The sequence below is a fragment of the Tripterygium wilfordii genome, chromosome 16 (assembly GCF_013401445.1).
Source record: "Tripterygium wilfordii isolate XIE 37 chromosome 16, ASM1340144v1, whole genome shotgun sequence".
Classification (NCBI taxonomy): domain Eukaryota; kingdom Viridiplantae; phylum Streptophyta; class Magnoliopsida; order Celastrales; family Celastraceae; genus Tripterygium; species Tripterygium wilfordii.
In genome coordinates this window covers 3,076,070-3,097,490 of record NC_052247.1, presented here as the reverse complement: position 1 = coordinate 3,097,490, position 21,421 = coordinate 3,076,070, and the positions used below count along the sequence as shown (strand labels likewise).

General features: G+C 37.9%; 4 protein-coding genes across 23 annotated transcripts; 2 read left to right on the top strand and 2 right to left on the bottom strand.

The window, feature by feature from the left end:
* Window positions 1–1,414: 1,414 nt before the first annotated feature.
* Window positions 1,415–4,337, top strand: LOC119980674 (polygalacturonase-like). Its single transcript, XM_038823472.1, has 4 exons — window positions 1,415–1,861; window positions 1,946–2,235; window positions 3,062–3,293; window positions 4,113–4,337. Exons 1-4 carry the CDS (start codon window positions 1,415–1,417, stop codon window positions 4,335–4,337), a joined length of 1,194 nt encoding a protein of 397 aa, XP_038679400.1.
* Window positions 4,338–5,014: 677 nt separating this feature from the next.
* Window positions 5,015–10,319, bottom strand: LOC119980497 (type I inositol polyphosphate 5-phosphatase 12-like). 2 transcript variants are annotated; one of them, XM_038823211.1, is made up of 11 exons: window positions 9,262–10,319; window positions 8,928–9,180; window positions 7,701–8,511; window positions 7,430–7,554; window positions 7,171–7,255; window positions 6,898–7,063; window positions 6,755–6,795; window positions 6,392–6,659; window positions 6,194–6,317; window positions 5,754–6,114; window positions 5,015–5,658 (listed from the first exon to the last, which is right to left on the bottom strand). In XM_038823211.1, exons 1-11 carry the CDS (start codon window positions 10,076–10,078, stop codon window positions 5,305–5,307), a joined length of 3,405 nt encoding a protein of 1,134 aa, XP_038679139.1. In that variant the 5' UTR covers window positions 10,079–10,319; the 3' UTR covers window positions 5,015–5,304. The 2 variants fall into 2 exon arrangements, with proteins under 2 accessions (XP_038679139.1, XP_038679138.1); XM_038823210.1 differs by having other exon boundaries at window positions 6,755–7,063.
* Window positions 10,320–11,358: 1,039 nt separating this feature from the next.
* Window positions 11,359–14,724, top strand: LOC119981095. Of its 19 annotated transcripts, none has more exons than XR_005464016.1 (6): window positions 11,359–11,671; window positions 11,787–11,934; window positions 12,266–12,330; window positions 12,640–12,720; window positions 13,061–13,709; window positions 14,127–14,724. XR_005464016.1 is itself a non-coding variant. In XM_038824095.1 (5 exons), the coding sequence occupies exons 1-5, from the start codon at window positions 12,181–12,183 to the stop codon at window positions 14,143–14,145; spliced, it is 423 nt and encodes a 140-aa protein (XP_038680023.1). In that variant the 5' UTR covers window positions 11,944–12,180; the 3' UTR covers window positions 14,146–14,724. The 19 variants fall into 19 exon arrangements, 2 of the variants coding, with proteins under 2 accessions (XP_038680023.1, XP_038680024.1); XR_005464007.1 differs by having other exon boundaries at window positions 12,419–12,720; XR_005464017.1 differs by having other exon boundaries at window positions 12,266–12,350; window positions 13,083–13,709.
* Window positions 14,725–15,499: 775 nt separating this feature from the next.
* Window positions 15,500–21,377, bottom strand: LOC119981092 (acetolactate synthase small subunit 2, chloroplastic-like). Its single transcript, XM_038824093.1, has 12 exons — window positions 21,051–21,377; window positions 20,230–20,443; window positions 19,883–19,966; window positions 19,687–19,755; window positions 18,789–18,872; window positions 18,536–18,688; window positions 18,252–18,338; window positions 17,701–17,805; window positions 17,473–17,595; window positions 16,914–17,066; window positions 16,500–16,565; window positions 15,500–15,758 (listed from the first exon to the last, which is right to left on the bottom strand). Exons 1-12 carry the CDS (start codon window positions 21,299–21,301, stop codon window positions 15,675–15,677), a joined length of 1,473 nt encoding a protein of 490 aa, XP_038680021.1. The 5' UTR covers window positions 21,302–21,377; the 3' UTR covers window positions 15,500–15,674.
* Between the last annotated feature and the right edge of the window lie 44 nt (window positions 21,378–21,421).

Sequence of the window (21,421 nt, the reverse complement as noted above, 5' to 3'; positions counted from 1 at the left end):
TAGGCCCAGATACCTCAATTATGCAATAGAAATTTATTAGTTCACTGTATTTTTCTTTTAGAAAAAAAAATCAAGATACCACAGACATATGGACATGAATACCCCAAAAATTAACATGAACGGTTTCAATGTAGGGAATGCAACGATCATTAGCGATTTGAATAGTGGAGAAGATGCAGTTTGAAGATCTCTCTGAATGAGGACGACAATGTGATTCAAGAAATTAGCTCGCGATGGGTTTTATATAATCCCAGGTTTCTATATTCTCCTTAGGCTTCTAATAATGTTGCCCATTATGTTGCAAAAGTTGCTCTAATCCATGTGTATGGATTTCGTCATATTGACTCAAGGAGATTGTAATGGTAAATTCTTTACCAAATGATTCGTAGCAATATACAATTTGTTCTTTAAAAAAAAAATCTAAGCCACGCTTCAAAACAAAGCTCAAGCTGGGTAGACAAAGCCATAGGCTTAAGCAATAAGCTATTACACATGACATGTGTAATATCCCATCCCGTCCCTTCGCACTAGTAACACTTATCCGCTTTGGATCAGCTCATACTAACTCGCACGGCTTGGTTTTAGGTCAGCATCATCCCATACTAATTTAAACCTAGGAAAAACGGACAAGTGTTACTAGTGCCCAAATAATACACCAAAAAAAAAAGGTTTTGAAATAAACTTTAACATATGCTTATATATTTTGGAGCATATAAGTTAGCGTTTCTACCTAGGGTACTTGGTACAGGCGTACAGCGTCTGCCTTTAGCTTATAAACAAACTTATAAATTGTACCCAAACAGACACTTTCCCCCTCGGTTATGTCATCTACAACTGAGTAACTGACGCACGCAATTAGTGAAGTTGCACATCGAATGATTCCATTTTCTGTCATTACATTAATCAAACAACATAACCCATTTGTTTCGTGTGATTGCTTTCAAAGCATTTACAGCTATATATATATATATATATATATATATATATATATATATATATATATAATATGACATTTCGACATTATGTTCCCAATTAGACAAAACATGATCCGAACTAGTAAATCGAAGAAGATTTATGTGTTTGAACTCTGACAAAAATTTTGTGTCTAAACTTAGATTTCAGACATATAACTTATGTCCAAATTTGATTTAATTCAAGTCGGAGAAATTCGGTCGTCCCAACCCATAATTTAGACATTATGTTTTCCAATTAGACAATACATGTGCCGTACAATTCCTTGAGAGTACAATTTAATCAACTTATTTTGTACTAAACCAAATTTTACAACCCAACATAACATGCACCTGACAAATTGACAATGTCTTTTTCACACAAGATACCAAAAAATTGATCCATTAATTGTATATAAATGTTGTCCCTCTAATTTGATTTTGATCACCATCAAAAACAAGGGATGACTAACAACTTTCAATTTTCTGCTATCTTCCTCCTCCTCACTTCCTTCATCATCCAAGAATCAAATGCTGCTTCTTCTTATTCGACCTTCGATGTCATCAATTTCGGCGCAAAGCCGGACGGGCGGACCGATTCCACGCAGCCATTCCTTAGGGCATGGTCATTGGCATGTAGCTCAATAAGGCCGGCCATCGTGAGCGTTCCACGAGGTAGCTTCCTTGTTACATCAGTCGCTTTTAGCGGACCTTGCAAGAACAAGGTTACATTAAACATTGTTGGCACCATTTTAGCCCCAATGGAGTATTGGAAACTTGGAAATTCTGGGTATTGGATCTTATTCTATAAGGTCAATAGACTTACCATCAATGGTGGTACTCTTGATGCAAGAGGAGCTGCCTTCTGGGCTTGCCCTAAAACCCACAAGACCTGCCCGCCCGGAGCTCGGGTACCTATTTCTCTCTTCATTTCTTCTTATCTAATTTCGATGATTAATTAAGAAGTAAACGATGATTTGTTTTTGTGTATGCAGTCTATATCGTTCGTGAGGTGTGGCAATCTTGTGGTGAGTGGATTGAGATCCATCAACAGCCAATTGTTTCACATTGCAATTGATGAATCCAATGACATTCTTCTCCAAAACCTGAGGATTATGGCACCAAGCTGGAGTCCCAACACAGATGGTGTTCACACTCAAGCTTCAACCGGAATCACAATTCAGAGGAGTATTATATCCACCGGAGACGATTGCATATCCCTCGGTCCTGGCTCCCGGAACACTTGGATTGAACGTATAGCTTGTGGCCCTGGACATGGAATAAGGTCATTGTTAGCTAATTCTTTCTCTCAATATTTTATAAGTAAAAGTTAAACAACTCACTTGCACAAAACCTCCCAACATTTGCCACTTTGATGTCCAAAGCGGCACTGTAAAATCGTGCCCCATTTCAAAAAAAAAATAATAATAAAAAATCCCATAGAGTGAGATGGCCTAGTGGTTATATCATTGGGCTTAGAGGTGTAAGATCTCTTAGGCCAAGTATTTGAACTAGTGGGACGTAATTCTTTGGGGTTTCCTGGATTCTGTGGGTTGATGGCATGGGCCTGTTTTCTAGGAGGGGGTTAAGAGGCCTCTTATGGGCCTTGGCCAAATCTTACTTGCTCATTGGGCTTCGGCTCAAGACTAAATTGGTGACCCGTTGTGCGCATAGGGTGGTCATCCCGTGTTTAGAACTGACCCAGGGGGTCACAAAGTGGCCGTTGGGTTGGGGCCTTCTCGATCAAAAAAAAAATATTGATGGCTGAGGGAAATGAGAGGGATAAGGGAATTGGTTAGGGTTTTTTTTGATTGATTTTTGCACTAATTTTGGACTGGGTCGCTGGACTAATGGGTTAGGTGTAAAAAAAAATTAAAACAAATTATGGTGTCCTTGGGTCGACTTGGTGCCCAAAGCCCTAGCTTGGGTTGCTTTGGGCAAGGGAGCTCCGGTGGAGAGGGAGAGAATATTTCCAACATTTGAGCTTATAATCTCTAAGTTACACATTTGTAATTTAATTACTGAGTCAGATGTTCCCCTATATATACTTTGAAACTGTTAGGAATGGTGAATAATCTTTATATATTTTTGGTTTCAATAATATTGTACAGTATAGGTAGTTTGGGTTCAAGTCGATATGAAGATGGTGTTGAGAATGTAACAGTGATCGGCTCGGTTTTCTCCCGAACCCAAAACGGGGTTCGGATTAAATCATGGGCGAGACCAAGCAACGGGTTCGTGAGAGACATTCAGTTTCGAAACCTCATAATGAATTTCGTGGACAATCCAATAATCATTGATCAAAATTACTGTCCTCATGGGAGCAAAACTTGTCCTAATCAGGTAATTATTTCATGAATCTCAAGGTGATCGATCCGCATTTTACACTATAGAAGAATTCTCTCATGCGCACCAACGTTACGCACTCAAAATCCAATAACCACAACAAAATTGGGGCCAATACATTTGCTGTGGGACTCGATGCATTTATGATTGAAAAACAAGTGCTTAAAGTTGGTGCTCATGTGAGAATTATTCTACACCCCTTATGTATAGGAATTCTCATATGAGATCCTAACTTTTAAGGTTCTAAACTTTTTTTTAAAAAAAATTTATTTGTATTTTGATCGGTCTTACGAACCCAACGATATATTTTTTGTTCGAAACAAAAATCAAATTTAAGTGCATGATAATTTGGTGCGCATGTGAGAATTCTTCTACACCCCTTATGTATAGGAATTCTCATATGAGATCCTAACTTTTAAGGTTCTAAACATTTTTTTTTTTAAATTTGAAAAAAAAATTATTTGTATTTTGATCGGTCTTACGAACCTAACTATATATTTTTTTGTTCGAAACAAAAATCAAATTTAAGTGCATGATAATTTTGAATCGTTGAATATAAAGCAAAAAACATTTTATCACTTTTCAGGTTGCATTTTTTGTTTTCAACAAAAAAATATCATTGGGTTCATAAAATCGATCAAAATGAAAAAAATTTAATTTAAAAAAATATTTTGAACCTAAAAACCTAAAAATTAAGATCTCATAGAAGAATTCTTATGGCATAGGAACAGGTTCCTAGTTCTCTTTTGACTGTAACGTTGGTTTAACTTTATTTCACGTTTTCCCTTGATCAATATGTTTTTTTTTGTGTTTTAGAGTTCTGGAGTGAAGATTAGAGGAGTTACATACAAGAACATAAAAGGAACATCAGGCACAAATGTGGCTATAAATTTGGGATGCAGCTCTGCTAATCCATGCCAAGGGATTAAATTGCAAGACATCAAGCTCACATATCGTTATGGAGCACCGAGATCATACTGTGCAAACGCCCATGGGACCAGCAGTGGATTTGTCATTCCCGCAAGTTGTTTATCAAGATAATTAATTAAAACTCTGCATTACCAGTGTTAATTAAGAGATTAATTTAGGTAATATATTAATTTGTGTGCAATATCTGTCAATAATTAGAGAATTACTTGTGATCTGTTTCCATTCTTTTATAAATAAATTAAAAAAAAACAGTACATATTTGTAATTTTGTATATTCTTTGTATGCTTAAGATATATTAATTCTTTGTGAATCAAAGCTTAAGAAGATCAATTTTTTGTGGGTTTATTAATTATGTATGAGTTGCTAAATTATATATATAGAAATTCTCACATAAGGGTCTAATTTAAGAGTATAAAATAAAGATCTATATTTACACCGTTGATTTGAAACATGTGGGATCCAAAATAATGGATCCCACTTGTCATCTCATTCATCCACACAATTAAAATGTAACCTTTATTTTACACTCTTCCATTAGACCTTTATGTGAGAATTTATCTATATATATATATGTATGTATATTAACATTAACCAAAAAGCTCTTAGCCTAGTAGGAGACTCGTAGTACCTTTTTTTTCATATAGCATTTAACTTGACTCGTTACGTTAAGATTTTATCCAACGTCGGATTGACATAACCCAACCGAGTAGTTTATAAGCAAAAGTCCAACTCTTCTCGCATAACCAACGCGTTTTCTGTGTCAAATAATCAATGACGACTGATCAAGAAGAACAAAGTCGTGTAGGCCTTTAACCAAGAACGATCAACATTGGTTTGTAATGTTTGGACTAGATTTTTAACGGCCAAGAAGAATCTGAGACTTGTTTTCTTTGCAGTCTATTAAAGCAGAAAGCAAAAACCAAGAGCTCCAAGTTTCTTTCCTCTCTACCTGATTACAAAATAATTGTGGAACAAATCATCTGCCCTAGAATGCTTCAATGTATGTACATTAAGATGCATGCTGACATTGGCATCAGAAGATGCATCAACATGTACCTGAGACATCGATTTCTAGCTTCATTTTTTGTCTGAACTCCGACCATCAGCCTTGTCAGAAGAGCTGCCAAACTGCCTATGTTCTGACCTTTGATGTGATCCTCCTTGCTTGTGACTAGAACTGTTGGATTTCGAGCCAATATGAACTGTCTTAGCTGAGAAGCAGTGAAGAACATGGATTCGGTGACGACTCTTCTCCGTAGAACAACTCCCTTGGACATTCACAGCCAAAATCACTTCCTTATCTCTTGTGTCTTCACACCACCAGTTTTGTGGAATGCCATCAACAAACTCTTCTAAGGCGTGGAATTCTTCGTGATGTACAGAGACCTCCACGTACTGATGAGGCTCGATTATGCCAGCTGCTGGCGTTACCTGAATCGGATGTCAGACAAGAAATGAGTTGGTTAAATTCTTATATTTCTAGACTGAAGTTATTTGCATTCAACTTCAACAATGAGGAACAATACCTCAAGCCATCTGGGGAATCCCAATGCGCCCCTTGGCCGATAATCAGCTGGCTCTCCATCATCCCTGAGAGTCGACTGACCTTCACAAGTTATCTGAAACACAGCTCTCTCCTTGGCACATTTGTTAGTGATTCTCAGAATGGATGTATCCTGGTTTTGAAGGATTATGTTGTTGGTGCTAATAATGGTTTCCGGAACATAACGAAGTTCTTCTAGCAAAGATCTCAATTTCTCATTTGAAGTAATGATCTTTCCAAACTCCTCCCTCCTAACTGATCTATCCGCATAGGCAATTTGAACATGGAATTTGCAGCGAACGGGTTTGTGATCACTCTCCGTCACATCCATGCAAGCATCATACCTGTTACACATGGATAACCCAATTTTTTAACACTAGAACGAGAAATGTTGATAGGAAATAATCATGACACCAAACATACATTACTATTGACGAGACGACAGGGCAGTTTAAACTGCAGTCGGACACTGGATCAGACCGATTGTCACGATATATTATTCTATCACACCAAGCAGGAATTCTCTTCTTCTCCCCGGAATCATATCCTGAAAAGGTTCCAAAATTGATAATATAACTGGAAATCAAGGAAACACCAAAAAAACAATTCAAAACAACATACCTCCTAGGCCTGCTTTATGTCTTTCAAACTTGTAAGTTGGTGGGAATCTGATGAGTGCTTCACGCATTCCTTGGAAAACTTTCCCAGCTTTCATCTCTGCCCTGAGTTGATCCTTTTCTCTTAGCCAATCAAAGCATCTTTGAGAAACAAAGTCCCTTGCTTCATCGTAAGATATACCGAAAAGACGGTAGTTAAAATCACCAAAGAATACAACCATATCTGCTTCGGATAAATCAGGCTTCGGTTCTTCAGAATTGACACTCGTAGACTGTGAAAGCATCAGGACCTTGAGACTCAAATCTAAGCTAAAATAATATGACAATGTAATTGCTAAAACTGAAAAGAGAACAATGAAGTACATACATTTGTACTCTTAAGAGTATGACTTGCAGTTGAGACACCAGCTGCAAGAGAGAGGACCCATGGCAAGCCAGAAATATAAAGCAGCCAAAGTAAATATGTGGAGAAGGCAAGAGAGCAACACAAAATCAGGTATCGCATCATACCAGCTGCAGTATTGGAAAGGTGTGATGAACGGCTGAAGACCATTGATCGATAAATGTGATCAAAATCAGCATTCCGGCGATTGACTGCTTCTAAATGAGCGGCCAAGTGACAGTTCACAAAGCACATTATCCGATCATATACTCTAATTCTCAATCCTACACCTCCCTATAAGGAAAATAAATTAAAGCATAGACTGGAAATCTTGATAAAAATAAAATCTAGAGTTGAAAACTCCTGCCCTTGCATGGCCAGGGGATGGGAGAAACACAAACCTTATTACCAATAGCACGTCCAAAGCCGCATGGAACTGCTCCTGCATCAATGTCTCCAACATGTGTTCTAAGGTTCTTTCTCACCCTGAATTGATAAAGACAACTAATATTACAAGCAATTATTATTATGAGGCTTTAAGACATGAAATGGTCTGGTTTAAAATAACTTGCTTAAAGAAAAGAAAACATGAAATGCAGCAGTCTCATGTGAAGTACAATGCTCAAGAAATATTCTTTTTATTCTTAATTGATTAATTACCAAAGAGAAACAAGCAAGCCAGCCAGCTGCCTAGAACCCATACGTTCAAAAGTTCTTCCTTCATCTAAGGCCTTCCCTATGTTGTCCAGCCACCACTGTCCAGCAGAGCTCCCTTCAAGTCCTACCTACAAGTAATAATTAAGCAGTAAAGAGGGAGGGGAAACATGCATATTTTTTAAAAAAATGCTAAGAAATAGAGCAGAATTCCAGTAACCTAATCAAAGCAATAATTGATGGCATTTTAAGAAGGAAAGCTAAAACAACATCTTACAGTTTCTTTTGCTGCAGACATTGCAAGAAAGCCTGCACCCATATCCACTTCTTGCAACCCAACAACAATAATACCGACATCCGATGCAACAGAACCTAACCACGATGTAAGTGATTCATGGGAGGCTCTACCTTGACCGACATTCCATGAACCAATCAGAATCCTGAAACTCTCTCGCCTAGTGTAAATCACTTCTTGTGCAGCCAATTCTGATCGAATGATGTTGTCAAGAGGTCCTGGAGAAGTGATATTCCATCCACGTATACCTCCATGAGTAGCCAAGCTAAAAACATACCCATGCCCTGCTGCTAACTTTATAACTGGACCGTTATGAGATATCCATCCTGCAATTAGGATTCCTTCAAGGTCCAACACTTGGATCATACCACTCACATACCCTACATAGATCCGAGTCCCAAATGAGCAGAAGCATTGGACAGCACAAAAATGGTGATTGAACTCCTGCAAACGATTCCCATTTCCATCCCACTGCACAAGCAATCCATTTGTGCTTCCAGTCCATATCATTCCGTCTACAGCAAGAACTAGTGCTTCTGTTTTCTTGGTTTCTTCAACAAATGCACCTGCTCCTCTGGATGCAACGCGACGAACAGCATCTGCAGCTCCCATTATCGCATTACGCGACCTTTGAAGAAAGCCCCCAGATTTCTCCTTTTTTGATGCGGAAACAAATTTTACCTTCATCTCATCTTCTACTGGTTGTTGATCTTGCGATGAAGGCACCTCAACTCGATTCTCAAGTTGACCATCGATGTTGAAAACTTTTAGTAACTCCTTTGTGTGAGCATCCCTGTGGAAAAACTAACATTCAGAGTTCCATCTCAGGATTCAGATGAAACATTTGCTTCATAAATGGATTGTTAAGGTAATTCAATCAAGCCAATAGCAAGAACTAGAACTTATGGGATTAATATATATACTTTCAGGCAGCAAATGAATGCAAGTGCTCTGACAAATATTACTTTCTATTCCAAACATGACCGCTTGTTCTAACATTGATCCTTATGAAATTTTGTAATTTGGACAAAGAAAAGACATATGCTTCTAAAAGGTCAAAAGCTTAAACAGCCAAAAAAGAAATCCAACAAAGGACCAGAATCGTATAAAAAGAAATACACAAAATCAATGTTCCTTAATGTACACTTCAACAAAAAGCAGCATATATCAACATTGTAGAAGATAATAACGAATGAATCAACAACCCACCAGATTGAGAAGGATGAAGGCTGAGCACACCAAACTTTTGCTCTCACATTATCGGACAATAAACACTTCACTTCTGAAGAAGATATACTACAGGTACCATTAACGGTTACTTGGCTCCTAAGGTCAATGCTTGACCTCTCCACTAACAAAGCAGCCATGTGTTTCTCCTCTGGTGAAAAAGAGAGAGATTTCTCCATGGATTCCCATGGCCATATCTTTATATTGCCACCCTCTGAACCTGACCACAGGTCACCTGAATCAAAGCAAGAATGCCTGTATAGTAAGGGGAGGAAAAGGGCACATTACACCAATTGAAAACAATTAAGCTAGTTACCATAAGAGCTCATGACCATGGAAAGAACAGGACCCTTATGCGCCTGCCATGAAAGTCCCTCCTTGATTAAAGCATTGTCTTCCAATTTCTGGTCCATTTTCCATGACCTGATCTTCCCGTCCTTGTGGCCACTCCAGACCAACCTGTTCCCGCAATCAGCCATCATACACATGGTGGGCGACATCTTCCCCGACTCGTGAAACGGAGCCGCATCCTCGTCCCCCCTCCTCACCTTCCCACCGACCCCGCAGCCTGCCTCGTACGCATCCTCGAAACTCCAGACCCTGACCCCGCTCTCCTGCCCAGCCCACAATTGCTTGTCCGTACACACAATGTTCCTCAAGAACTTGCCCACTTGAGTTTCCCTCAAGGGGTGCGGCCTCAATTCGAGGCACGGTGGGCGTCTGGGATGGACGGCGGCCCGGATTGGAACTTTGAAGATTCCACTGTCACCGCCGCTCCCAATGAATTCCGGCATAGGCTGGCATTGTCGAAGCACTTCAGGTCCAATGTCAAATCCAAGGCCTTGATCGAGCCTCTGCGTGACGTACTCTTCACCAGCACTGTTTGTGCTGGTGGAGTAGGGGAAGAACTCATCGTCGGAGGATTCACAGTAGGAGTCCTCAGTGGAGGAGGCGGTAGAGATGATGGGTATGGGGATATCGCCGAGACTGTGCTTGCGGATTTGATGGTGGGGTTTCTGTCCGGAGGAGGCACGAAGTTGTTGGCTTTGAGAATGTATCTTCTGGGATCTAGGCGGGGCTGAGGTTAGGCCAGCCAATGCCTCCTTTTCATCGTCTTCAATGCGGTCATCCATGGAGGATTAGAAAAACAAACAGAGAGAAAGTAAAAAGAAAAGAAAATTAGAGATGGTAACAAAATCAGAAGAGGGAGAGGAAGAGGAAGAGGAAGAGAGTGGATTGAAAGAGTCAAAAGGAAGAGCGTGCATCGTGGCAGAGCTTACGGAGGGAGAGAATGTTTCGTTGCGGCAGTTATTGATCATCAAACTTCGCCATTTCCAATTCCTTGCCACCCTACACGTAACTTGCAGAAGAAGGAATCATGTGATGTGTTGGTTTTAGTGGTAAAACTAGGACTAGGACTGACCTAATTAGGTGCGACTAGACCGTTTGTAATTGGAAGTAGGGGTGGGAAAAAAAATTGGTTTTGGGTCGGTTCGAGATCCAACAACAATACGTTTGTATGAAATATTTACATATCCGGATCTTAATCCACGAAATATTTACATATCCGAACCCTAATCCGAATGGATTTCGAACATACTTAATTGACCAAAAAAGGGATTGGTTTAAATCCAAAAAAAATCTAATTCAAATTAGGTTTTGCAAGTAAATTGCGCACTTAAAATTATTTAAGTGCACAATTTAGATATGATAAGAGAATTTATATATATATATATGAATCAAAAGTGTGGACAACTTAGTGAACTTCAAATCCAATGATTATAATAAAACAAAACAAAAATGAGGATCATAAATTTTATGTGGAACCCATCACATCTATAGTTGAAAAATAGATTCACACTTTTGATTCACATAGGAGAATTATTCTCTCTCTATATATATATATAAAATGATAAATGTGTTTTCATATGATTAACTAGTAAGTTAATTTTACTTTTTTTTGAAAAAAAATTGGATATGAAAAAGACGTGAAAATTATCCACCATTGAATATAAATCTAAAAAAAATAAGGTCCTACAACAATTCCCCTACAATGAAATGTGCATTATCAACCCTTTTGAAACTTGAAAGTCGAAAATGCCCAAAGTTTATGCAATCAGAAGTTCAGAACAGGCAATGATTCATTACCACTTGGATTCATGCCCAACAGAAGTCAAGCCAAAGCTTCTCCAACATAAACATGCAAACATATCAACCATGAAAAACCTCAGCTTCTTCAAACGGAAACTATTATCTATTATCTATCTATCTATACTTATATATATAGCAGAGGCTCTAACAAATGTTGTTATTATTTTGACACTTGGCTTTCTAAAATTCTCTATTTCATCCTACGTGGACACTGTACAATTCTTTATCTCTATTTTAGACGCTCACTATTTCTCCAATAAAACCCTCACGTTGAACGTTTCTCTATCTTCTTCGTATCACAGCGATTTCGGTTTTCTTACACCCACTGCCCATAATCAATGCCCATTAAAAGCGCTTCTAATGCCTTTCTCGAGTGAGAGTTCAGCAGCTTATGAGCCTTTCCTCATCCCTTTCTGAATCTCCATCCGCGTCATCCTCTCCAATAGCTGCCCTCGAACCCTTGCCCAGATCAGAAATGGGAGCTTTGGTTCAGTCAAATCTTTCGGTTCGATGCTTTGAATCCTTGCTATTGTCCTTGGTCTCCCAACTTCAATCTCGGACAAGGAAAGCACTCGGTTCGTTCCACGGCTAAGTCTCTCGGTATCCTTTAATTCCTATTTTTCCCTTTCAATTGGGTATGTGATGCTTTAATTTCTCGGGTTTCTTTGCTTCTCTCTTGATGGTTTACAGATTTCTAACAACAAAATGGCAAACAAGAGCCCGCTACGTTTTATCCATCTCAAACTTAAACCATCATTTCGGCTCGGTAAACTCATTTGCGGTGGAGGCTGCTTCTTTTGGGGTGGTTTATTTTTTTTCCTTTATCACTTTTGATTGGGTATGTGATGCTTTCATTTCTTGGTTTTTTTTGGCCGAATTTATGTTTATCTTGATTGTTTCTCTGGGTACTGGATCTTTGTTATCTGGCTGTTGCTTTTTTGAATTGGCTTATATTTGGGTTTATGTCTTCTTTGAAGTAGTTAAATCTAGGGTTTAAAACAATCAAGCACTCCTTAAAAAATGGTTTAGAGTACTTTCTTAATCTTGGGGTTTGTCCTTGAAACTGTGTAGTTATTAGCTGCAAATGGGTCATTGTAATGTGATTGAAAATGGAGTCTTTGTTTGGAAGAAAGAATGGCCTAATGATATTTGTTCATGTCTATTTGTAGTATGGATTACCAGCTCCATTGGCACTATTAAGGGCAGACAAATAATCTTCCTCCATGTTGTCCTGGTATGAAAGAGTAATACGCGGTAATTGATCACACCTGATATATATATATATATTTGCTTTTAAACATCATTTATTGACTTTTAATCAGAACTCCGACAAGGCTGGTATCATTGGTATGAAGGTGCAAGTGGTGTTCAGCAGCACTTGCAATTTCACTGTCACAGTCTCCAAATTCAACTCTTCAATATTCTCTGTCTATGTTTTTGTATGGGGTTATCAAATTTGTTATGCTTTGTCCATTAAATCAATCCTAATTTTTTTGTTTAGCTTAATTGCCAGTTGTTTTTTCATGTTCATGTATGCTGCCAGTTAAATTGTAAGATCGACAGTGACAATCGCTTTTGCTTCGACATCTCAGCCTGTGGTCTTTTTGTGTTCCTGTGCGGCCAGGTAAAAATTGAAATCAGCAGTGATATCGCTCTTGCTTCGACATCTCTTTTTTTTGTGTGTGTTTCTCTACGTGATTGTAACTTGGACATTCGTTTATCATTCTCATGTGTTGGCTTTCTTCATCCTTATGGAGGTTTTCTTCTTTAATTTTGCATGGGGTGTTCAAATTTAATTTTTCAATTGCACTGTGTGTTTTTGTATGCATGGCATTTTTGTGTTGAAGCTCAAATAGGTTCAATATTTTATCTTATCAAACATTACCCTATCTGTGTTATAATAAGCATTCCTTCTTTGAGTCCTAAAATGTAGTTGATGACACTGCCCACTTTTTATACTACAGTGAATGTGCAACCTCTTTCTAGGTCGCCAGCTAATTTCCATATCTACGCTGCTTTACTAAGATATCATGAAAGGATAATGACACTTGATCTTCCTTATGGTAAGAAGTTGTATGGCAGTAACAATATTATGAAATTCTATCCTCAGTGCCGATCACTTACGTTTACGATTTACATTCTATAGTTTAAAATAATGATTAAATTTCGTGGTATGCTTATTTTATGTTCATTTGCTCGCATCCCTTGGATATGAATTACTCCAAATGATTGGCTTCTCTCTGAATTACATGTTCAATACTTTGCTCTATGGCTTCCTTTATCCCATTAATTTTTCTCAATGCTTTACTTTTGTTATGCCCTCTGTTGTTTCCTCTTTGTTCTGTCCAGGTTATATTAAACAAGACAAGTCAACTGTTGTGTAGTAGAATGTGCTTTAGCAAAAACTTCATAATGTTTTTAGAGAGAGTTGAACGTGATACAATAGATTTGGCTTGAACACCTGACACAAGCTTCATCTTTGAGCTGACCCAAGATGTGGTTATTTTTGTTGTTGGTGGGACTAACATTTGAAAAGACATGTTCTTTTGATTTGCAGAATGCCAACAATTCTGGAATTCGTTTCATACTTGGCGGATCTGTCAATTCTAAACGGTACCCATTTACTTGCAAAGAAATTTTAGACTAAAAAGATACAAAAAAATGATAAAAAAAATTGGGTAAGGTATAACCAATCTTGTGATTTCCTTTGAGATTCTTATATTTAAGAAGACTGGAAAAAAAAAGCTCACCAGTGTGCTATGTACTCTGAACAACACATTGGCAATAGCATATGTCTTGACTGCTTCACATCATTTGTCTTCATAGTGTCTGTTGTATGATTGGGGATTGTGCTAAACTGGACTTGGATCAAATTGGTTTGAGTTTAGGTTAAATTTTATATTGGTTGTGGAAACTTGGGTTGGTTTTATCTGTCCCATAAGTTACATGTACGTGACTCTTTTATCTTCTTCTTTCCATAGGAAAAAAGACAATCAAGGTCTCCATTTAACGTTGTATTACATATTTTAGGTCATGCGAAGGGAGATAGGCGATAATACACGACCCACGTGGCTCAATTGATTCGTCATCTCTATCTAAATCCAATGGATTCCATCCCTCTCTAGCTCACTGGTCGCGCACTTCCATTTATAGGTACATAATTTATTATTGTTCCTCTTTTTCTTCAAAAATGGTTAAGTTTATATGATTCATATTAGTCTCTGCTTTATGGTAGTTTATAGGGTTACCCTTGTATGGAGGGAAGTTTTATGTGATGTATGCAGTTCATTGGGATTTAACGGGGATGTTGGAGGATATTGGGTTGCCGGCAAAGCCATCTATGAGAGGCAGTAATTTGGTGATCGACGCCTCTCATTGTCTGGGTTGTTCCTCTCAGTTCACTTTCATCAGTCGCAAGGTTACTTCTCACTTTTTGATCCCTAATAATCATTGATTCTTTGACCCTGTTCTTCAATGCCCATCTCTCGAAGTGCTTTTCCCCTGAGTCCACCGTCTTATATATACAGTGAAAACCTATAGTTTGGGGAAATTGTATTGTTGGGGATTTATTTTAGAAATTCAGTGATTTATAGGTTTTGCATTAAATGGAGGACATAATTTTATGATACATGCAGTTTGATGAAGTTTGTCAGAGTGGTCTTTACTCTGAATTTACTTGGATTGTGTTGACCTCTTTGAACTCTCTCCCTTCTACATTGTTTTGCCAAAACTGTCAATATTTCTACTAATAGATAATTTGGTGGTTTTAGCTTATTAACAGCACTAAACTTTAATGACCATTTTTTGTGTTGATGTAATTGGAAAGTTCATTGGATTTTGATGACAAATTAAACACTAAAAATATAATATACCTCAGTTTTGTAGTCTACTATTCTCTAAGGATCTTCTTTTTGATACAACAACTTCATAAATCTAAGGAGGAAATACAAAGGCAGGTTAATTCATTCAAAACTGACGAATAAAAAGGGATAGAAGTGATGGTTAGATAGCCACGAAGATAACTACATATATGTGTGCGTATATATGAACCTGTGTATGAAATTTCTGTTTTATCAGGTACCCCAGTTTCATGTACTAATACCCTAAATCATTACCATCAGTCTACTTTTTAAGAGAGAAATTTTACATTGAGGATGATAATCACTATCAAACTTTTTTTAAAGTGAGAAATTTGACAAAAACAAAGCAAATGATGAGTATTATTACAAACTATTAAATATTATAAATTTATAATAAGCTAAATAAATAGATAATAAAGGATTAGACCAATAGTCATTGGGAATGTTATAACAAGAATATTCTTATTAGAACACATCAACATAAAAATATAGTTAAAAATATAAGTTATAAAAAAACGCACGTAGCGCGGGTATACGACTAGTTTTTATTACAAGTATCGTCTTCTAATAAAACCAAACCAATAACAGGAAAAAGCTCTCCTCAGTGACTAAAAGTCTAAGGCAAACACTGAATTTATAAATATTTACAAAATTTCCCTATAAGCACAAAGGAAAAAAAGATCACTCCAGCAACACAACAATTCTCCGGGTCTCCGTTTTAGAAAGGAAATGAATATCCGCGAAGGTACTTCGAATCCACACCTGATTCACGAGCTAACGCCACTCTCCCAGTTCGTGCAACCTACGGAAAAGAGAAAACTTTGATAAAGAAATACAGGGAACAATGCAATCTTTTTTTTTTTTGTTAACGTGAAACCACTCAACTGCCTATCGAACAACTAATTGATAAACTCAGGGCCAAATGAAAGACCCCGCAACCCTCATGGACTAGTTGATACCTTGGCCGAGGCCTAGTGTGAGAAGATAACGCAAGGTGGCATTCGCACAAATGCCCATCTTGCAAATTGTGATAATGGAAACATCCATGAGACTTGAAATCACAACCTCTCGATTGCGCTAAGAGTTACCGTGGTGAAGTTTACCATCATTAGCCAACGACCCCTTGCAATAATATTCCCGCATGCTATCACAGAGGGTTTTGAGGCTCTAGAATCCCTAGACTCTAATTTTCAAATCTGTCAGGGCGGGCCATCTCAACTACAATATTGCATCAAAAATTGAAATTGAAAATTTTCAATTCAAGCTGATGCGGCAGAAGTAGTTACCACCAGGGTTGGAGTTTAGGGAATTTTTGTAGAGTCCCATATTAATGTCAAAAGAGCACAACCTAAGCAAAACCCAAACAATTTGCGGGAACAAAGTGAACCACCCGAGCTACTATCATCGGTGGTCATGAAAACCATTCAGACTTCAAAGATGCAGATAAACAACAGTACAAGACTAATGATGGGAAACAAAGAAATGTAACCAAACCCAATTGCACATTCATTTCTAATTATGAATTAAAATTCCGAGGACAAACCTCGCAAATTCCATAGGGTTCCAACAATCTTTGTAGTGCAACCATCTTGCTCAATTTTCCTGTGAGCTGAAACAATTGGTGGCAGATTTATCAAACTCAACCATAAGGAATGAAACCAGTTGAAGGAACCAGTATATTAAGAACTTGAAAGAAACACAAAGACCACCTCACTTAAAGAAACTGGAACAGAACAAGATTCAACAACACCACAGTGTTGCCTCTTATAGTCCACAACTTACACAAAACCATATTAATGCTACCATGCTTCTGTAATGCAATAAATAATTTCATCTTATATTACTAAATAAACATAAATCCAAAGTTGCCCCACAATACTCAATGGTCCTGGAAAGAGTGTATGGATGACAAAAATATATATAGAACTCCCGTGGAAATAATGGATTGCTTACTAACCTCAAGAGTGATTGTGTGGTCAGATACATCCACCGCTTTTGCCCTAAAAATGCTGGCAATGTCGAGGATATCCCGACGAGCAGCAGCATTTACAGCAATTTTTACAAGCATCAACTCTCGTTCAGCAAATGGCATGTGTGTAAGATCCAGGACCTGAAGGAGTCAGCAACTATCAACTACACAACTACCATTGAACACTAAATTCAGAAACATTAGTTTGGAATCACCTATTTGTGGTTAAACTTTTGATTTTGAAACCAAAACAATAGGAGAAGAAAAACTGAACAGCATCATGTTAGATATAACTGATGGAAAGGTAAAAAATAGGAGATGGACATGATTGCTAATACAATGATTTTTCTTTCCAGCACAATTCATCCGTTGGATGCAAAAAACAGTATCATTGAGAGAAAAGAAAGTTATTATACCTGATTTACGTTAACAACGATAAGATGCTGAGATTGTTGGAATAAAGTGGACTTATGTGGCCTTCACACATTCGATCTGAGATTCATCTATATAAAGTGATGCATCCTTACTAAAAGTGGAGTTTTCTCACCTCATGAAGATCTACCAGCTTATAAAGTTGCTGCACCAATCTGCTGATTGATTCATCTGTAGCAGGCACCACAGTTGTAATGCGAGAAATCCCCTCAGCTTCTGCATGTCCAACAGCCAAACTCTGCAAACACAACATACGAGAAAATGAGCAGATTCAAGAGGTAGGGAACTGCTCATACAGGTGGCGGTGGAGGGCTAGAGAAAGAGACAATTACAGCAAACATGCCTGAATGTTATAACCCCTTCGAGAAAGAACACCTGTAACAATGTTAAGAACTCCAGGAACATCATTTACGAGCATGGACAAAGTATGGGATCGAAGTCCACTTGTCTGGAAAACAAGAAACAATAAAACCAGGCATTATTACACTAGATCTCCATATCAGAACCCACTCACCCAGCCATCCATTATAATTTTCACTTAAGAATATAAACTGTCAAGAGAAGGAAATGATTTTCCCCCTTTCTTTAGTACATTTAATCAAAATTCAATATTTTTTTCTCAGATGCCTCTAAAGCAATTCCGCAGTTTATTTTACAGCAAACAATGTAACCAATTCCAATCTCTGCCTCAGAAGCTCAAGATACTTAATGATTTCATTCAAATTGCATTGTGATCCATTAAAACAAAAGAAAGTTGCTCACAAATGTGATTGTGTGACAATAAAATCTTACACAATAACAGCAACTGAAAAGGCAGGCTATAGGAAAGGAGGGAGTGGCGAACATGGTAAAAACCTAAGGAAAAAAGTTAAAACAAGGACAAGATTTACTCACATCTTCATCATCTAGAACTCCCCAGTGAGCATCAAGAACTTGATTGAATGTGAGGTCACTAGACAACTCCACTGGATAAACATCTCCCTTCACAAACAAAATAAATAAAGGTAACAAACTTGTAAATCAACCTGCAATTGGAGAATCACAAGCAACAGTATGGCCAATGAAACCTCAATCAAACTTCCATATTATGGAGGATGCAAATCCACTGAGCAATCTATACAACATGAATGAACGAAATCCTCTTGTAGCAATCTATACAACACCGAGCAATCACATACCCCCACAGACAAATCAGTTTCGCTGATGACTGCTCTTCTTGTAGCCACTGCAGAAGCAACTTCCTGCCTTTTTTCTCCAAGATCTGGATATGTATCTGCAGAAAACCGCCAAAATGGAGCAGACGCACCCATCTTTTCCCTTCTCAAGGCAATCTATGAGGAGCAATATGTTTAGGCATTACAAACAGTAGAGTTTATAGAAAAATTACAAATATAATAGCTTTCAATCACTATTTTAAGAGAAGTCTCGGACCTTTCCAGTTCTAGCAATTTCTTTGATTCCAAACTTGCTTAAATTTCTTTGCACCGCAGCCATCTTCCCTGGATCCCCAGTCACCTGTATAGTCACATAGTCTATTGACTTTAGGTATTAATTCTCCATGATAGGTGAAGACCATTTAGGATGGAAAGCCCACCATTTATTATTCATTGACACCAAAATCCAAATTCATACATAGATAAATTATTAGTATGGATTCCTTTCCACAAGAAAGGGAAAACAGAATCCCTAGAACTGCAATAATGCATGAAAAAATGACCAGCTTAGGCATTGGATCGTATTTCACCATCTTGCTCAACATCGCTTCCAAGGATCTTGTGCTCACAAACCAATCAACCTGGGACCAGAGGTGACTGAACCACCAGTTTTGCATGCTTTTCAGCACTTTGATCAGATTAATTTCCTTCTTCACGCCACACACATAAGACACAGTCCTACCAGAGCAGTATGTCACATGATCTAATACAACGTCAATGAGAAAATGATCAAAAGTAAAAAGGAGCTTGTGGCCTAGTGATAGCCAACTCCTCACACTAGCACAAGGTGCAATGTTAGATCGCCCCCTCCCCCCATTCTCTCAAAAATTATGACTTTATTCCCTCCCATTTATGCAAACATCTAATATTAAACTCTGGTAAACAGCAGTACGATTCAAGCAATCTTAAAGGAAACCAGCTATCACAAAGCCTCAGCTTTTTGTACGGTAATATGAGTAATGAACAATCATGCCATAATCCCAAACTAAATGATCAGACCTTTAAACTACATCAAAGCAGGCACCAGAGAATTCTTTCTCTGAATTTCACACATGCACTACTCACACAGAGCCACACTCATTTTGTTGACATAAGCTTAAATATATTAATATTACCTCAATTGTCAATGAATGTTCTGATATATCCACAATTTTTGCTCTGAAGATGTCCACTAACCACATGATCTGAAAAAAATAACCAAGGAATGAATGTAATCAAAGAAAATTATAAACAAAAAAAAATCACAGAAACTCAATTCAAATTTAGAATATTCTCAAATGTCCAACATGCAAGAAAAGACCATTTAACAACCTCAGCACGGTCCTCTGGATCAGCATTGACTTTTATAAGCATTAGCTCACGCTCAACCTGCGGCTCATTTGAAAGATCTTCAACCTGGTAATCAAATTAGATATAAAATGAGAGAGAACATGGTATACTGAACGGGTTACCTTAATTTTGGCGTATAATACAAGTATAAACTATGGATATTTTCTCCTTTCTAATATCTGTAGTAGTTACACAAACTAGAGAAGATGAAATAGCAAAAGCGATCAAACTTGTACATGGGACGATATAGTTGCCTTTTGAATCAAAGATAATAGATTGCATTAGTAGGTCCACATCTTGCAATGAAGAAACCTGAAAAATATAACAACCTGCAAAACATTCACAAGCTTCTGAAGCTGCTCCATAACTTGTTGCAGGACCTTTTCAGTTCCAGAAACAACTATCGTGAAAAGTGCTTTGTCCTTGTTCAAACCAACAGCAAGGGACTCAATGTTGTATCCCCTCCTAGCAAAGACTCCAGCAATCCTGTTTATCATTCCACTTTCATCCCCAACAAACACTGAAATGGTGTGCCGTCTCACCCTAAATTGACAACAAATGGTAACATAAATTAAGGTAGGAAATCAAAGCTAAAGTTGATTCTTTACATTCCAATGAATACGTATCTAAAGAAATGAAGCAACCCAATATGCAACCATGTGGTCACATTTGCAACACAACAGCTACGGAAGAACAACGCTGTATATGCCACAAAGCTTGCATAAATTAGCTTCTGTGTAGAGACTTTGCTTAGTACATTCCGTACTGGTACATTAGTTCAATTGATGAAAGAGTTCTAATGAAATAAATTTTCAACTACAACCCAAATTTGCTAACGAAGTCTTTGATAAAGAGAATGCGAGTACGAATGACTTGGACAATACAACAGATGATCAATACCTAAGAACTTGATTTGGGGTTTAAGAATAGCATAAATAATGTATATACGTATATTCACACACAATCAAATCACAAATTTATTATATTATCAGCGTGCAATTCTACACATCTGACCTGAGCAATGGCAGCTAATAGCAGAAAATGGCTTGCGCCAATACTAAAAGGGAATAATTAGATTAACCGCACTCTGAACACCACTGCATACCAGAATGACGCAATTAGCTATGCATATAACGAAAACGTTCCATACTTTGATCGAGGAGTTGCAGGAGCAGGAAATACGCCATTATCAGCGATCTTTGGGTCGACCTTGCCACTTGCAGAGACCACCAGTTTCTTCTTCTGCGGATAGTTTGTGGATTTTGAGACTGTTAAACCCGAACCTGTCAGAGTTGAATCAACTGTTCGCCAACAAGACCCTAAATTACGACTTGACTGTGGAGAAGAAGAAGGTTTTAGGGCTTGAACTGGCGCGTATTGAATCGATGACATAGCTGCCATACTGCGAGAGCTGAGAGCGCGAGTCAGGAGGAAGAAGAAACGAAATCAAAACGACGCAGTTTTAATAGCGTAATCGGATCCACCCTCAAAGCAGCTGGACCGTAAGATTGTACCATTTAT

What these genes read in the sequence shown, in the direction of transcription:
- LOC119980674 (XM_038823472.1), top strand. Translation starts at nt 1,415, where the DNA reads ATGACTAACAACTTTCAATTTTCTGCTATCTTCCTCCTCCTCACTTCC. An exon ending in CCTGCCCGCCCGGAGCTCGG is followed by an intron (nt 1,862 to 1,945) that starts GTACCTATTTCT and finishes TTGTGTATGCAG; the next exon opens with TCTATATCGTTCGTGAGGTG. An exon ending in GCAAAACTTGTCCTAATCAG is followed by an intron (nt 3,294 to 4,112) that starts GTAATTATTTCA and finishes TTTGTGTTTTAG; the next exon opens with AGTTCTGGAGTGAAGATTAG.
- LOC119980497 (XM_038823210.1), bottom strand. Translation starts at nt 10,078, where the DNA reads ATGGATGACCGCATTGAAGACGATGAAAAGGAGGCATTGGCTGGCCTA. An exon ending in CCTTCATCCTTCTCAATCTG is followed by an intron (nt 8,512 to 8,927) that starts GTGGGTTGTTGA and finishes GTTTTTCCACAG; the next exon opens with GGATGCTCACACAAAGGAGT. An exon ending in GTCGTCTCGTCAATAGTAAT is followed by an intron (nt 6,115 to 6,193) that starts GTATGTTTGGTG and finishes CATGTGTAACAG; the next exon opens with GTATGATGCTTGCATGGATG.
- LOC119981095 (XM_038824095.1), top strand. Translation starts at nt 12,181, where the DNA reads ATGGGTCATTGTAATGTGATTGAAAATGGAGTCTTTGTTTGGAAGAAA. An exon ending in TATTCTCTGTCTATGTTTTT is followed by an intron (nt 12,536 to 12,639) that starts GTATGGGGTTAT and finishes GTATGCTGCCAG; the next exon opens with TTAAATTGTAAGATCGACAG. An exon ending in TTGTGTTCCTGTGCGGCCAG is followed by an intron (nt 12,721 to 13,653) that starts GTAAAAATTGAA and finishes TTTGATTTGCAG; the next exon opens with AATGCCAACAATTCTGGAAT.
- LOC119981092 (XM_038824093.1), bottom strand. Translation starts at nt 21,301, where the DNA reads ATGGCAGCTATGTCATCGATTCAATACGCGCCAGTTCAAGCCCTAAAA. An exon ending in AAACTGATTTGTCTGTGGGG is followed by an intron (nt 18,339 to 18,535) that starts GTATGTGATTGC and finishes TTGTTTGTGAAG; the next exon opens with GGAGATGTTTATCCAGTGGA. An exon ending in ACCACACAATCACTCTTGAG is followed by an intron (nt 16,566 to 16,913) that starts GTTAGTAAGCAA and finishes CAATTGTTTCAG; the next exon opens with CTCACAGGAAAATTGAGCAA.